The following is a 14,146-nucleotide window of genomic DNA, read 5'->3' as shown; positions in this document are numbered from 1 at the left end:
ACAACATCTATAAGAGTGTTGCATGAAGCATATAAGTGACACGAGTGATTTCCCAGTCTCTGTTGACACTAGAAGCGGAGCTTTCGACGCCATATGTGCTTCGCATACCAAAGACACGATCGACCCCCTGCTATGATAGGAAAGTTTCGAAATATACCTCTGCTTATCGTCGGGTGGCAGGTTGTGTTGCTTTGTCGGCTATAATGCAGGAAATGGTTCTTACCAACCAGTTTTGTGCGCATGATCCGTGTGACGTGACGAGTAAACCTCACGAACATCTCTATAGAGCTCAAGGACAGCTAGGATCCAATAATATATCCATTCATGATTCATTTCTAGAATCGACAGATATGTTGCTGCAGTACATGAAAACGTAGGTGTTTTCTAAAAGAGGTATATCAGATAGATACATAACACTTCATTTAATAGACCCCAGAGACGTCAAGGACATCATAATACATGTATATCATTCTTATGTTTTATCTATCATTCTGCTTCAACACGCATGATAAAAAGCCAACTTAAAAGGTATTATCTAAATGGTCCATATCAAATTTTATATAAAACATTCAAGGGCATCGCGACTTCCTCATCCATTTATCATGGATTTTTAGAATTCCTCTTTATCTATACATCATGAATATTTAGAATTGACAAGTCTGATTCCACACGGATGATCAAAAATAAAGATGTTATCTAAATTGGTCACCCCAGGGACCTGTTTATTCCGACTTGACAATCCTACTTCCAACCACCTTTTAACGTCCTATTAACAGCGAGGGTCATGTAAGGACGTGCCAGGTTGATTGGTGGAGGAAAGACGGGGTACTCGGAGAAAAAACACCGACCAGCGGTCAGTACCTGACAACTATCCAACATGGGATTAAAACCCAGAGGTGTAGGGCTTGTGGTAATATATATATATGTGTCGAGGTATCTTAATAACTCGGCCATCGCGGCCCCACAAAAATGTTGCACAGAACATTTAATTTACTTATCTTAATAGATGTACATACTTAATGAAGATATGGAAGCTTTATTGTTTGTCATTATCAATGGATGGTTGAAGTCACAAGCTGCTTGTTTCAGAGGTTTGCGGTTCAAAAAGGTACCGACAATTACATTATTGACACATACATGGTCTGGTTGTCGGATTGGATTACTAAGGATGAAGGAAAGGAATTATGGTGATGTGAAATAGTGTTTACCTAATAACGGTTGATATTTGGTTGCAATTTGAAAAAAAAAAGAAATTCAAAGTTATCACTAATTCTTATATGAGTAGTTAGTACGTTGGATATAGCTGTTATACGTTACATACGAGAAACGAAAAATGGATTTTCGTTGTAAAGGTATGGTGTTATTGTTCAGTGCTTACTGCATTGCAGCATCTTCATTTACAAGTACACAACCTACAACTTTACTGGACACTACTACCGCACTGGAGACATACAGTAACGTGAGAGGGTGTATAGAGTGTGCTACGATGTGTAGGTCGGACTGTCTCTCATTCTCCTATGAACCAGACACAAGGGTGTGTAGGACATTTGCAAGAAAACTCTGTAGCAGTGAGGCAGCGGTGAAATTAACATCGACCCTGGTTTTTATCAAAGGCAGTGGAAGTAAGTTTATGTATTTATCATTTAATGTAGATTTTTGGACTGACGAAGGCTCTCTAGTGGCTGAATATATATTCCATAGAAATAGTTTTGATTTTACTTTGAATTTATTTTTGGCCTTTTATTTCGGAATATTAATATACTAGATTTATACCGTTTTTACCTCATTATCATTTAATGTAGGGATTCACTGATGTAGATAATTTGATAAAACAGGACGGTATCCTAGGATACTGTATCTGTATGACTTTGTGTTTAAATCGGGTTTATCAAGTAGACAGAAACATCTTAACACAAGTCCACTGGTCAACTGTTGGTCAGCCATATTTCTACAGAAGGGCTGAAACAACCCTCTGATCTTTGCAGACCTATGTTTAATTATTCTAATTGCCTTCAAACAGTTTCGTCAATCTGTCACCAAAGAAACGTCATTATGCGTCAGAATTAATGACGTCACGTACTTGACAAGCGTTGTTGAGCTCTCGTACATCTACTAGCAACCACAGTTAACCCTATAAAGTATGGAAGAATAGATTATTCCCATAATTAACCATCTTAATAGGTAAAAGGGAGTTCTGCTGTCATATATTTCGATTGTAAAATAAAATGATACAAAAACAAGACTGGATTATTACTAAAGCATTTAAATTTCATCGGGGTATGAAAGAAAGTTTGTTTACCAAACGTGTAAATTCGCATAGCGGATTCTAAGAAAATTTTGCAAACTGAAAGCAAAATCCGATGCAATTGAAAAATAGTGACATCAATGCTTATAATTAGTTTATCAACTACTTGATAAATCAACAGACGTTAACACGTACAATCAATTGTTTTTACAAGGTATTATTTTCTGAACAATACCCAACGTCGATGTTTCTATTGTGATGTCATGATATCGTCGGTTAATGACGATTGTGTCATGGTGATCTGTAGTTGTGCAAGGGTGTAAAGGGATTAAATTTGTGATTTTTTTAGTATATAGATAGAAGGTGTGTACAGAACTAATGCGTGAGTGCTCCAAGGGCTACGTTGGAAATATGCGCCTTGAAGTCCTCGAGTGTAGTGCATTGTACTGCTGCTACAGGGAGGAGATTCCATTGTGTTATTGTTTGTGGGAAAAATGAATATTTGTATGTGTCCTTTGTAGCAGAGATATGTCTGAAGGAGTGTGGATTGGAGTGTCTGATACCACCGAAAAAAAAATGGGAAAAAACTTGTGTCCGTGTTTTCGTTTTTGAGCGTTTGCTACCCTTATTTATTAATTAGAAAACTTAATGTCAAAATATTGAGTTTGAAAGGAATTTTGGCGTTTCGACCATATATACGAAAATTTAAAGCCTATTTTCCTAGTGGATTGCTTGATATACATTACTATAATTTATTGTATATCTGTCCACTTGTAATAAGATTCTTATTTTTTTCCTGATAATAAACAACATAACAATTATGCTACTCCTAACCCTTAATTGTGAGTTACGAGATGCACCTAACCTTTTTTGCCATATAGTTAACCCTTTATAACGATAGTTCTAGTATCAAACTTTTGAATATATCATGCATATCAATGGGGGGAAAGGTTACTCCTTCTAAAGCAGTAAACATTGGGGGTCAGTGCGTTGTGCTTTCCGTTTAGCTGCATTTAAAGATTTGTTATCTTTCAATATTTCATTGTAAAGATATCAATATCAAAATAACAAGTAAAAATAGAAACAGTGACATTAATGTATCATTTTACAAATCAATGCTCATCGTTTTCAATTACAATTAAAAGTCAAGACATATGACAACAATCAGCTTAATGAATCCTAATATACTGTCGCAGTAATTATGTAAGTAAAACTTATTAAGGTCACAAATGGTAGTATTTTGGCTCCACTGATGAAAGACACTTGTTTTCAAAATGACCCCCAAATGGGCCATTTCTTAAAACTCCTGTATCATAAGATTTGCAAAAATAAAAGTTTAAAAACAATTATCAAATTGTAAATGACAATTTGCTACAGATGTTCATCAATTTTATCTAAAAACTGTAGATTTCAACGAGACCGAGTTGTGGATCCTTAAATATTGATGTCTGTAAATATTCATTACTGACATAATTTATTCATATTAGGTGGTCTACATAACTAACGTGACGCTACCCAAATTGGAACACTTTTTGGTGATAATTGTGAAGAATTTCTAACGTGTGCATAAATCCAGATTTTTCTCTTAACTTTCCACAAATAGATGCCTTCAGTTTTCATTTCATGGTTTGTTTACTTGTCAGCAGTGCATTTATTTTGAAATAGAGAGCCTGAAACATGCCCGGTCTAGCCCCGTGTTTCAGCAGGTTCGAGTACCCAAAATGGAACACCTCCTAAATATAGTTTGATTAAAAAATGTATAGACATCATGAAAAATGTTGGCATTCGCTAAAGAAAAGTTTTAACATTTTTTAGTTTATCTAAGTCACATGTATGTCAAAATATATCCTGTTGTACGTTTGTTTTTCTTGTTTTAAAATATATGGTGTTTTTAGGGTTGTCGCACGACGTCGTTTCCCGGCTTTTTTTTCACAATTTCATTATTTTCTGTTTTAAATACAGATTATAAGCAACTAGGAAGAAAATGACATCTAAAAATTGTCACAGTTACTATTCAGCACCTTATTTTTTGTTCAGGACAGTGATTGGTGGTTTAGACTGTAAACAGAAAATTCTGTATCACATTTTTTAAAAGTGTTTCATTTTGGGTAGCGCCACGTTATGCTGCTATTTATCGACACTAAACTCTTTTTTTGTTTTTTAGAAACAATGGACGATAACAGTACGTCTAATGAAATACATTATCAAAACCAATATTTTGTTGTTTCTGTGTAACATTTAGGTATATTTGTCTTCTGAAAATTCGCCTCTGATGCAGTTCCATTGTAAAAATTACTGCTTATCAAAATCTCTGTATGATTGAATGTACCTTGATAAAACCAGTATATCATTATTTTATGTGATGTCATTATAGTGACGCCAAACGTCAAATGGTGGTATCCTGTGCTTACCACAATGTCTTAATTTTCATGAAGAAGTTATGATAGTTTAAAGTCGGGACATGTCTTCATGACTAACAAAATCTGTGGTTAGCTGAAACACACTATATGACCGAAAAAAATAGAACCTAACTTTCCCCATGATGAACGTGACTCCGTACGAAGCTTAAAACGGTATTTTTATTCATCACAAATACATAGTAATTACCAAACAATAGCGAATCGCTAATTACTTTTTGTATAGTGAATAATTTATGTTCCTAATAATTATATGTAGGTAATTGAAGGTTATTTAACCCCAAGAGAGTTTCACCTTCGGGTAAATACATCTCCATATTACCTATTATTGGGCTAAAAATGCCGTAATATAAGACTCTGGCACATATGGCTATGAAGGTTAGTGTATTTCTACCCGAGGGTCACAAAATGTATGTAAAATTCCAGGCTTGGCAAGGGTTTTACAACATTTTGTGATTCCGAGGGTAGAATATCCATATCCTTCATATCCACATATGAAAGAGTATCTTTCTCTCATACCTCGACGTTTTATTGCAATTTTACTACTCTGATTATCCGAATTGTCAATTTTCCTTAAATGAAAAATGCGTCATATTTTCAACGCGATTCCCATTGTTTGCATCTTTTAAAGAAAATCCAGTCCAATATCTGAATAAAATATTAAATGCGTACCAAGAAAATAGTAATATTGTTGACGTAGTAACGTCACAAGACCGTATTGCATGGGCAACTATGTAATGCATCATCAAGCGACATGAGTGTATTGCCCCAGACCAGCCAGTATTGCACCTGTAGGTGTGAGAGAATATAAGATTATTTACCTGTGACGTTTCAGCGCCCACCAAACCAGCGGATTGTGGACAGATCGATGCTCTCTGTTACTCAGGTGTCTACAGAATCACGCCGTCAACTGACGTCACTTTTGATGTTTACTGTGACATGGACACTCCTGATGGGCCCTGGACGGTAGGTTATCTTTTCAAATGTGTACCAAGCATAGAAATTTTTGAACAATACATCTAAGTTGCAATTTCAGAATCGAGATGAACATCCTCCACCTTGTGATTCAGCTATTAATATACATTTTTGAGCCTCTGGAATCCTTTACAACATTCAAAATTACTGAAATATTATCTTTTATTAATTGGTCACGCTGTCTTTGATTCGATGTCCACATACTGTAAGTCACTTTATCATCACGCATACAACATGTATTTAAGGTAGACTAGAACTTAGGGTTTTCTATCTGAAGAATTTCACTTAGTTTTGATATTTCAATTAAGGCATACAAGAATATTCCTTAAATTTAAGGACTTCCTTAACTTAAACTTCTCTATAGGAAAGCCAGAAGGACAGGATCCTTCCACCATGTCCTTTTCCTGAACATCTCTTATACTTTCATATGGGGAATTTAAAGTTAAAGAATTCCTTAAAGTTAAGGAATGTTCGTAAAACTTTGCCCACATTATTTTTTATCTTCCAGGCTTGCTTTAAGATTCAGCAATAATATGTCCTACCTGTAACGTACTTGAATATATATAGAACAGCATGATATACCTTCATTATGATATCAAATAAGATCGGTTTTACACAATAAAACGAAATATTGCCATTTTTTCAAAAATGAATCCATACCCATTTTTAGTAAATCATTGCTTCAGAATTGTCAACATGGTTTCTTAAACAAAAAATGTCTGGGAACAAAATCGATGACATTGCTTCAAAATGGTCAAAATGGTTTCTTTTTTTCTAGAAACAATTTATCTGGGTACAAAATCGATATTTTTAGAATTTACAGTAGGATCGACATTTTTACAATTGGAAAATCCAATATAGATATACTAATATCTCACAATATTAAGCTACAAAATATGACCGATTTGCTTTCTTATACCTTTTAATATTTGCTTTGAAAATGCCTAAGTATACTAATCTGTAGCGTTCAATTTCATATGTGACAAATTTACAGTTTTTTTAATTATTTTTTTTTATTATCATTTCATTATAAGGGCGCAGGGCACGAAATGCACTTCTAAGGTAACGCATACACGAAAATATAACAAAAAATACAATCTTTAAAATTCAATTCTACACACTGACAGCTTCAGTTTGTGGCCGCCATTTTTTAACCCAATGGAACAAATCCCATAAACGTGAAGGCGATGCTTTGAAGTCAGCTCAATATATAATCAAGCGGTTCAAACGCTTTTATGATCTGACGAACGTAATATTTGTCTGGTAGAAGCTTAATGCAATTGCTCTTTATTTGAAAGCGTTCAAGTGATAGACCACCTTCCAATATAATCAGCTGACCCAAAACGGAATATCTGTTACGGAAATGAAAAAATCTTCTTTCTCTTATGTGCATTTCATTCTCAAATGGGGGTTTGTGGACAAGGATAAAGTGAGAATATATGAATAAAAATAAACAGAAAATTCGGCTCCATTGTTTCCATAAATTGAACTATTGAACATTGCAAAATTAATGGTTACTGAAACATATGGCTGCACCCTTTTAGGCCTTGCCTTCAGTCATATTAATCTAATATATATCTGCATCTTTTCCATTCAGTGCCACGTGCACGTTTAAACTGAGGGAACAGCCAATGAAATCAGTTGTTACAAACCTTACCCAGAATGCAATTATCGAATGTATATATCTTTAACAATTTATTGAACAATTATATGCATTTTATCAAATATATATATTTAAATTATCAAATGCATATTTAAAATATCGCATATATATATTTAAAACTTGAACGTATATTTGAGTAAATATTGAACATATATATATTTATCACACACACACATATATATATGGAAAATGTTGAACATATAAATTTTTTATCACATATAAAATGAAAAAATACATTGAACATATTTATTGAATATATAAAGTTTTGAATTTTGCAACATTTGACTTGCCATAAACAATATTAAAATATACCTATATACAAACTGGATTTTACATAAACTTGGAAAGAATGATAAAATATATAGGAATAAATATATAAATCATATGCACATTTAAATCCCCTTTCTTATATATCTTTACATATGTATTAAATCTATAACATTTTTTTTCTAAATGTATTGAACACCATATTTAACACTCTATGATTTTTTCCCCAAAGAATGTTTGAAAAGTTTTCATTTGTTTATCTGGAAGATTGATACCAAGATCTACGATAAGCGATCATAAAACAGGAGATATTATACACTCTTTAATTTTAAGGTTGTGTCATACATGTATTTTCAGGTAATACAGAACAGGCAGAGCGGTGAAGTGGACTTCTACAGGTCCTGGGCCGACTACAAAAATGGTTTCGGGGACCTTTACGGTAACTTCTGGTTAGGTACGTCTGAGTGTGTTATGATCATTGCGGGATATTTACAATTTCATTGCATCCTCACATCCTTGTTTATCTAACCGAGCACAGTTGGGGCTCTTTTTAGTGCATAAATGCCACTCACTACTTATGACGTCACGGTTATCTTACGTCAAACTCTCACGTCACTTTAATACATTATGTTACTTGTTATTGATGAAAGAAATGTTTCTAGAAATATGTGCCTGGACTTGTTCATTCATTGCAGTTGATTTCTTTTTAATGGTCTTAATTACTACTCTTTATCGACTGTAAATCTAAACAATGAACTGTATACCTTTGATAAGTATACGATAATAAGTGATAACTGGGTAATGATAAATCAGTTCTTTAAATGAGGGGTATTGCCTTTGGCCGTTTTACGGCCGCTCAGTGATAAGTAAAATAGTTTGCATGAACAAACCGTAGAGTCAGCTTCATATTATATGATATTCAGAACATCCTATTTTTCTTGTCGCATGGTAAATTCACAGGCCAAAGGTCAAAAGGTGAAAGTTTACATTTCCATTGCTGAAGTCCTATTCAATTAAACATAATAATATAGATGATGCAGTTTTTGTCCAAATGATGGATTTGTGAAGTTTATTTAAGAACACTGATGGAAAATTGAATAAGTAGGTCACAGTGACCTAGTTAAGCATTTGTTCTATGTTTGTATTTAAAACTTCAATAATTCTGCTGCAAAATTTAATTGTTCAACGATTTGATAGCTTGAGATTGATGTTTAGTACTTTACGTGGATCTTGACCTGCTTTTATTAAGATGATTACATCCTAGGTTCACATTGGCTGGGTCACGCGCATGAATTAAGTCATATTTAATCAATGGTATAATCTGATCACTAAGCATTTTCTGGCGTTCCCATGTTGAAAGCAGGTTATTGAATTATTTAAGCTTGTTTTATGAGTTAATTTCAAGCAACACTTTTATGCACAATTGTGCCTGCTGCTCCAATACTTGATCGTAAAAGGCGACTTAATTGCGAATCTTAACTTTGTACATACCTAGAAAAAATACAATGTTCTTTAATTTTTCAACAATTTCATAGCTTTAGAATGATTTATAGAGCATTATTTGGATTTTGTCATGATCTACTTTAAATGATTGTATCTAGGGGTCCCATGAGCTGGGTGATGGGGATGAATTAGGTCATATCCAATGAATAGTATCATCCGTCAACTAAGTTGATGATGATGTTAGAATGGTGCCTGCTATCGCCTTGCATGCTCGTAAAATGCGACTAAATATGTACCTTTTATCTCGTGGCTTTAGCAAACAGTATATATGAAACATGTATTTAACATATAATGTTCACAGTGAGAGAAAATTGAAGATAAATGTATTACAGTGACAAGGAACAAACCCTCTACTATGTTTAAGACAGAATCCAGTATATTTTGATCTAGGTAGCCACTAAAACTGAGATCCCAGATTTACTCGCCTTCTACGATAATATAGTGGAGCAGCAGGCACAATTTTAACATTTTACTTATCTCATAAAAATGAATTTAAATAGCTTACACTTGCTTTAAACATGGAAAACCCAGAAGATACTAAGTTAACAGACGATTCCATTAATTGAATATGACCCGATTTATGCATATGACCAAGTCAATATGACCCTACGTTGTAATCATCTCATGCAGGCACAATTCTAACATCCTACCTTCAGTGAAATGTTGCTTGAAATTAGTACATAACACAAGCCTAAATATTTAAAATCAAACTGCTTCAAACATGGAAAAACAGAAGATGCGTAATGGTGAGATGATGCTGTTTATTAAATATGACCTAATTCGTACATGTGACCCAGCCAATGTACCCTTATGATGTAATCATCTTAATCTTAAGCAGGTCATGTCATGGTCCACATGCAGTACTAAACACCACTTCAAGCTAAACTGCAAAAATACGATTTGTATTTTAATATTTCATTAATTAGGACTTAAACAATGAAATTCTGAATTTTCACCCTTTGCCCTTTGACTTGTTAAATAACCATGCACTGACCCAAAGGTATCTCTATTCAGAATGTTTTGCCTATCACTGAGTGACTGTAAAACGATACAATGTGTTACCCCTCCTTTGCCAATTTTAAATGAAATAAATGATTAAAGTGCAAGGTACGGTTAGAGGCTTAAAATTTAACATGCCAATATCCGGTATGTTTCTGATTTCATATCCACAGGAAATGACGCTATCCATGACCTTTCGACCTCTTCTTCTGTCCTGCGCATTGACTTAAATTCTTGGCTAGGCGATGCGAGGTATGCCGAATATACTACTTTCAGTGTTGAGAACGAGGCAGATGACTACAGACTTACCGTGTCCGGATTTTCTGGGACCGTTTTTCGTATGTACTGTTACTATATATATATATTTGTTTTAATTTTGCAATAAAAAAGATTCAATTTAAACTAATTTAAGATATTTATGCTGAAGCCGATGTCCAGTTTGAAAGTGTACCAAAACATTAATTAATATTTTCACCTACATGTCAGAAACCTATAAATTTTATGGGAAAATCCGGAAAAGAATTTAAAAAAATCACTACACAAGCCTTACTAAACAATGTGTCCTGACGCACAATAAACCTATAAAATGGTTTAAAGTAAATTTCTTCAGATATTACAGATATACTTAAATTATATGCGAAAAATATAAACATAGCTACAATAGAAACAAATATTTTGTTACATCCCTAAAAATTAAAAATGCACTAGATTTGTCTATAATGATCCGACCCGGAAGTATTATTGGGGTATGAGGCCATACATCATTTATATATATGTGACCTATTATTAAATAGATATATATATATACCATTCCTGAATATCAAAGAAACACAATTTAACAAAGCATGACATTTTTTTGACTCGTACCCTATCCTCGAACTCACGATCTACGGCACCCAATCGCAATAAATTGTCATGCTTTGTTAAATTGTGTTTCTTTGATATTTGATATTTACTCAACGCAATGCATCATATTCACTATGTGTTGTTGATCCAAAGATTTAATTTGACAATTTCCATAGTGATCATGTCAGCATATCGAACCGACTATCACTTCGTCATTGAAACAGTGAAGCAGTGGTAGAAGGCGCAGCTATGTTCGGCTAGGCGACTGGGTGCCGTAGATCGTGAGTTCGAGGCCCGGGTAGGGCACGAGTCAATAAATTGTCATGCTTTGTTAAATTGTGTTTCTTTGATATTTTATATCATTCCTAAATATATACAAACCTTATATAAATGTATGCCAGGTCCCTGTGATTATATACAAACGACATAAATGATATTTAAGTGAGATTTGAGATACCAGTTAGACATTATTTCCTGTGATTGTGAATGAAATCATATTTTGACGTATTTGTGAGACATTAAACTTGCCGGAATGTGAGATGTAGCAACGCTATCTTAACGCAAAATACCTCGGCTAAAGTGCTAAAATGTTACGGCAAAAACATGTGAATGTAATGAATCGTAAATGTAATCATCAAAATGATACATAGCGATATTTGCCAAATTCGCCTATGGAAAGATAAGTTTTTTTATGAAACTCGTCTCAAAGTATTTAACTCGAGAAAATAAAAAAATAAAAAACTTCTTTGACTCGTTTCACATTTAAGACTCTATATATATCTTATATTCGACAGATGACGCCATGGCCATCCATAGCGGGATGAGGTTCTCCACCTTTGATGATGACAATGACGTGTGGGGCGGTGGTAGCTGTGCGGTGTTACGTAGAGCGGGATGGTGGTACAGGGACTGCTATCATACAAATCTGAATGGTGGATTGTATATAAACGGGACAGACACAGCATCTCCACTCTGGAGATATTTCTATGAGGACATTGAATGGGTCAACATGAGGAAGACGCGGATGCTTGTCAAAAGGCCTCAACAGTAAAATGGATGAACAGTGGTGGGATCAAATACCACATGACGTAACCGCTGTGGAGATTATATCTTTTTGTAATATATGAAACAGAGTGTAGGAGAATAAACATGGGTTCAGACACATTTATGAAGGTGTGAAGTCATATTGGATATCAATGCTTCTACACATTTCTCTCCTTCACTTTCTTTCTTTCAATGCTTCCACACGTTTTCTCTCCATCGCTTTCTTTATTTTATTTTTCTCGTTACACCAATGTCGTATAAAGGGAAGCAACTCCGATATATATCTATTTTTTTGACAGTATATCATCGATCGGATCCCCTTGGAGAAATTTCCGGTAATCTTCGGAAATATAACACCTCGGGATTGTGTGCCGAAGCCGCCATGCCGTGAATCACGACATAGTTCGAAAACCCTCGGACTTTATCTAATTATAGGTTCCGAATAGCGAAATATGGCTGCCAATGTTTACGGTGGCGAAAGATACGCAAACTGAAACAAGGGCGAAATTCCTGTCAGTTTCTTTAATGATCAGTTGCCAGCATGCTGAGATAGAAAATCTACCTGAGAGCAGGATTGGTGCGATACTCGTAATTGTTAGATTTCAAGTTATTTTGAATACACATTCATTTGTATTTTTCAGAGTTAGGCCTAGTATTCGTTGTAAAGTTAGGAGACTTTGCAGCCACCGTCATTGTTATTCATATCATGGGAAGATGTCTGTGTGAAATTATTCATCGATTTGAAATTGCAGACATTAAAGTGACCATACAAACGTTTCTTAATGTTTTATAGTTTTGTCATGTCACATGTGAAATACATTTGTATCTCCTTGGCTACAGATTAATTGCAGACTGAACTCCAATCAGTCAATATTTTTATGTAGAGACATAGAACACAGAGGAAATACAGGGCCTATATACATGTAGATGGATACCAAATTTATTAGGATACTATGGATATAAGCTTACTAGTTTTATGTAGTAATGTTCAACTTCAACACCTATAACTATGAGATAGTCCAGAGTTGGATATAATGTCAGCTAAAGTAAACCCTCGAGTAGCTATCAGCATGAATGCACTACATGAAAAGGATTTTTTGCAGACCACCATCAATTCTTTTAATCAAATAACTCTTATTGCCAGGTACTATGGCATATCTATACCCCATTAATACAGATATCTTTATTTTAATTACAGATATTTGTATAATATATATACTTATAGCAATGAATATAGATATCTGTATTTTATTTAAGAGTATATTAATTCAAATATCTGAATTTCTGAACTGACGAAATAAAGATAAATGGGTTTAAAATCAGAAAATGGATTGAATTCTTCTGCCCATTCATATATGAATATGAATCTATTTGTGGACATGCAAGTACCCTTTCCACACTTTTTTTATATCCTATAACTGGAAGATGCCACTTATTCATTTAAGGATGTATATATGACAAAACTTCCGGTTTGATGGCCTGTCGATGAGTTGGTGAGTGCACCGGGCTCCAATATTTCCTTGATTTGCTACTGGATTTTGGGTCGACACGCTTTATGACATTACCGTATTGACTATAACATTGAAAACCTATCACTGTGGGCTACCAGTTTTGTGTTTTATGTGAGTCGTATTTTGACTATATATATATTCACCCTTGTACACGTGTAACAAATTACATAACATGGCCAGTACAGGTAAAAGTGTACTTAGTGACCGGGCCAACTCACCTATGGACATTAGAGGTGAAACTCCCAACGGGAGTGGTGGTAAGCCTGTCCCGAATATTACGGGCAACACGGCCGATGTTGCGGGAGAATACGCATGCAAGGTTTTTGAAAATATCTGAAGGTATTTTACAAGACTCCATTTGGAACTTACTGGAATTCGAGACGACTTTAATAGCCTAAAGGAAAATGTCTCAAACCTTGACCAGTTTGTAGAGCACACAAACGACGCTATTAGGATTATCCATGAATCCACACTCCCTAACATTGAGGATAAGATCGCTGCTGCAGACAACGAGAGAATCAAGTTGGATATGTGGGGCCGTAAATGGAATTTAGTAATTAGGGGAGTGAAGGGTGAATTACGAGAACCCCCAAGAGCCACAGAAAAAGAAGTGAGGGATTTCCTGGCATATCAACTGAAAATGGGCGACTCCTTCTGTAAGAATGTTTTACTAACA

The 14,146-nt window shown here is 34.6% G+C and overlaps 1 protein-coding gene across 1 annotated transcript in view; it reads left to right on the top strand.

The window, feature by feature from the left end:
• LOC138305441 (angiopoietin-related protein 7-like) overlaps positions 1 to 12,065 on the top strand; it is a 163,936-nt gene extending 151,871 nt beyond the window's left edge. Inside the window, exons 2-5 of the mRNA XM_069245669.1 lie at positions 5,498 to 5,628; positions 7,925 to 8,021; positions 10,243 to 10,407; positions 11,710 to 12,065. Coding sequence (XP_069101770.1) covers positions 5,498 to 5,628; positions 7,925 to 8,021; positions 10,243 to 10,407; positions 11,710 to 11,966 — 650 coding nt within the window. The 3' untranslated portion in view covers positions 11,967 to 12,065. The remainder of the gene's footprint in view (positions 1 to 5,497; positions 5,629 to 7,924; positions 8,022 to 10,242; positions 10,408 to 11,709) is intronic.
• The last annotated feature ends 2,081 nt before the right edge of the window (positions 12,066 to 14,146 follow it).

This window comes from Argopecten irradians, chromosome 13 (genome assembly GCF_041381155.1).
Source record: "Argopecten irradians isolate NY chromosome 13, Ai_NY, whole genome shotgun sequence".
Classification (NCBI taxonomy): Eukaryota; Metazoa; Mollusca; class Bivalvia; order Pectinida; family Pectinidae; genus Argopecten; species Argopecten irradians.
The sequence above is the reverse complement of the archived record's forward strand: the minus strand, read 5'-3'. Positions and strand labels throughout refer to the sequence as shown.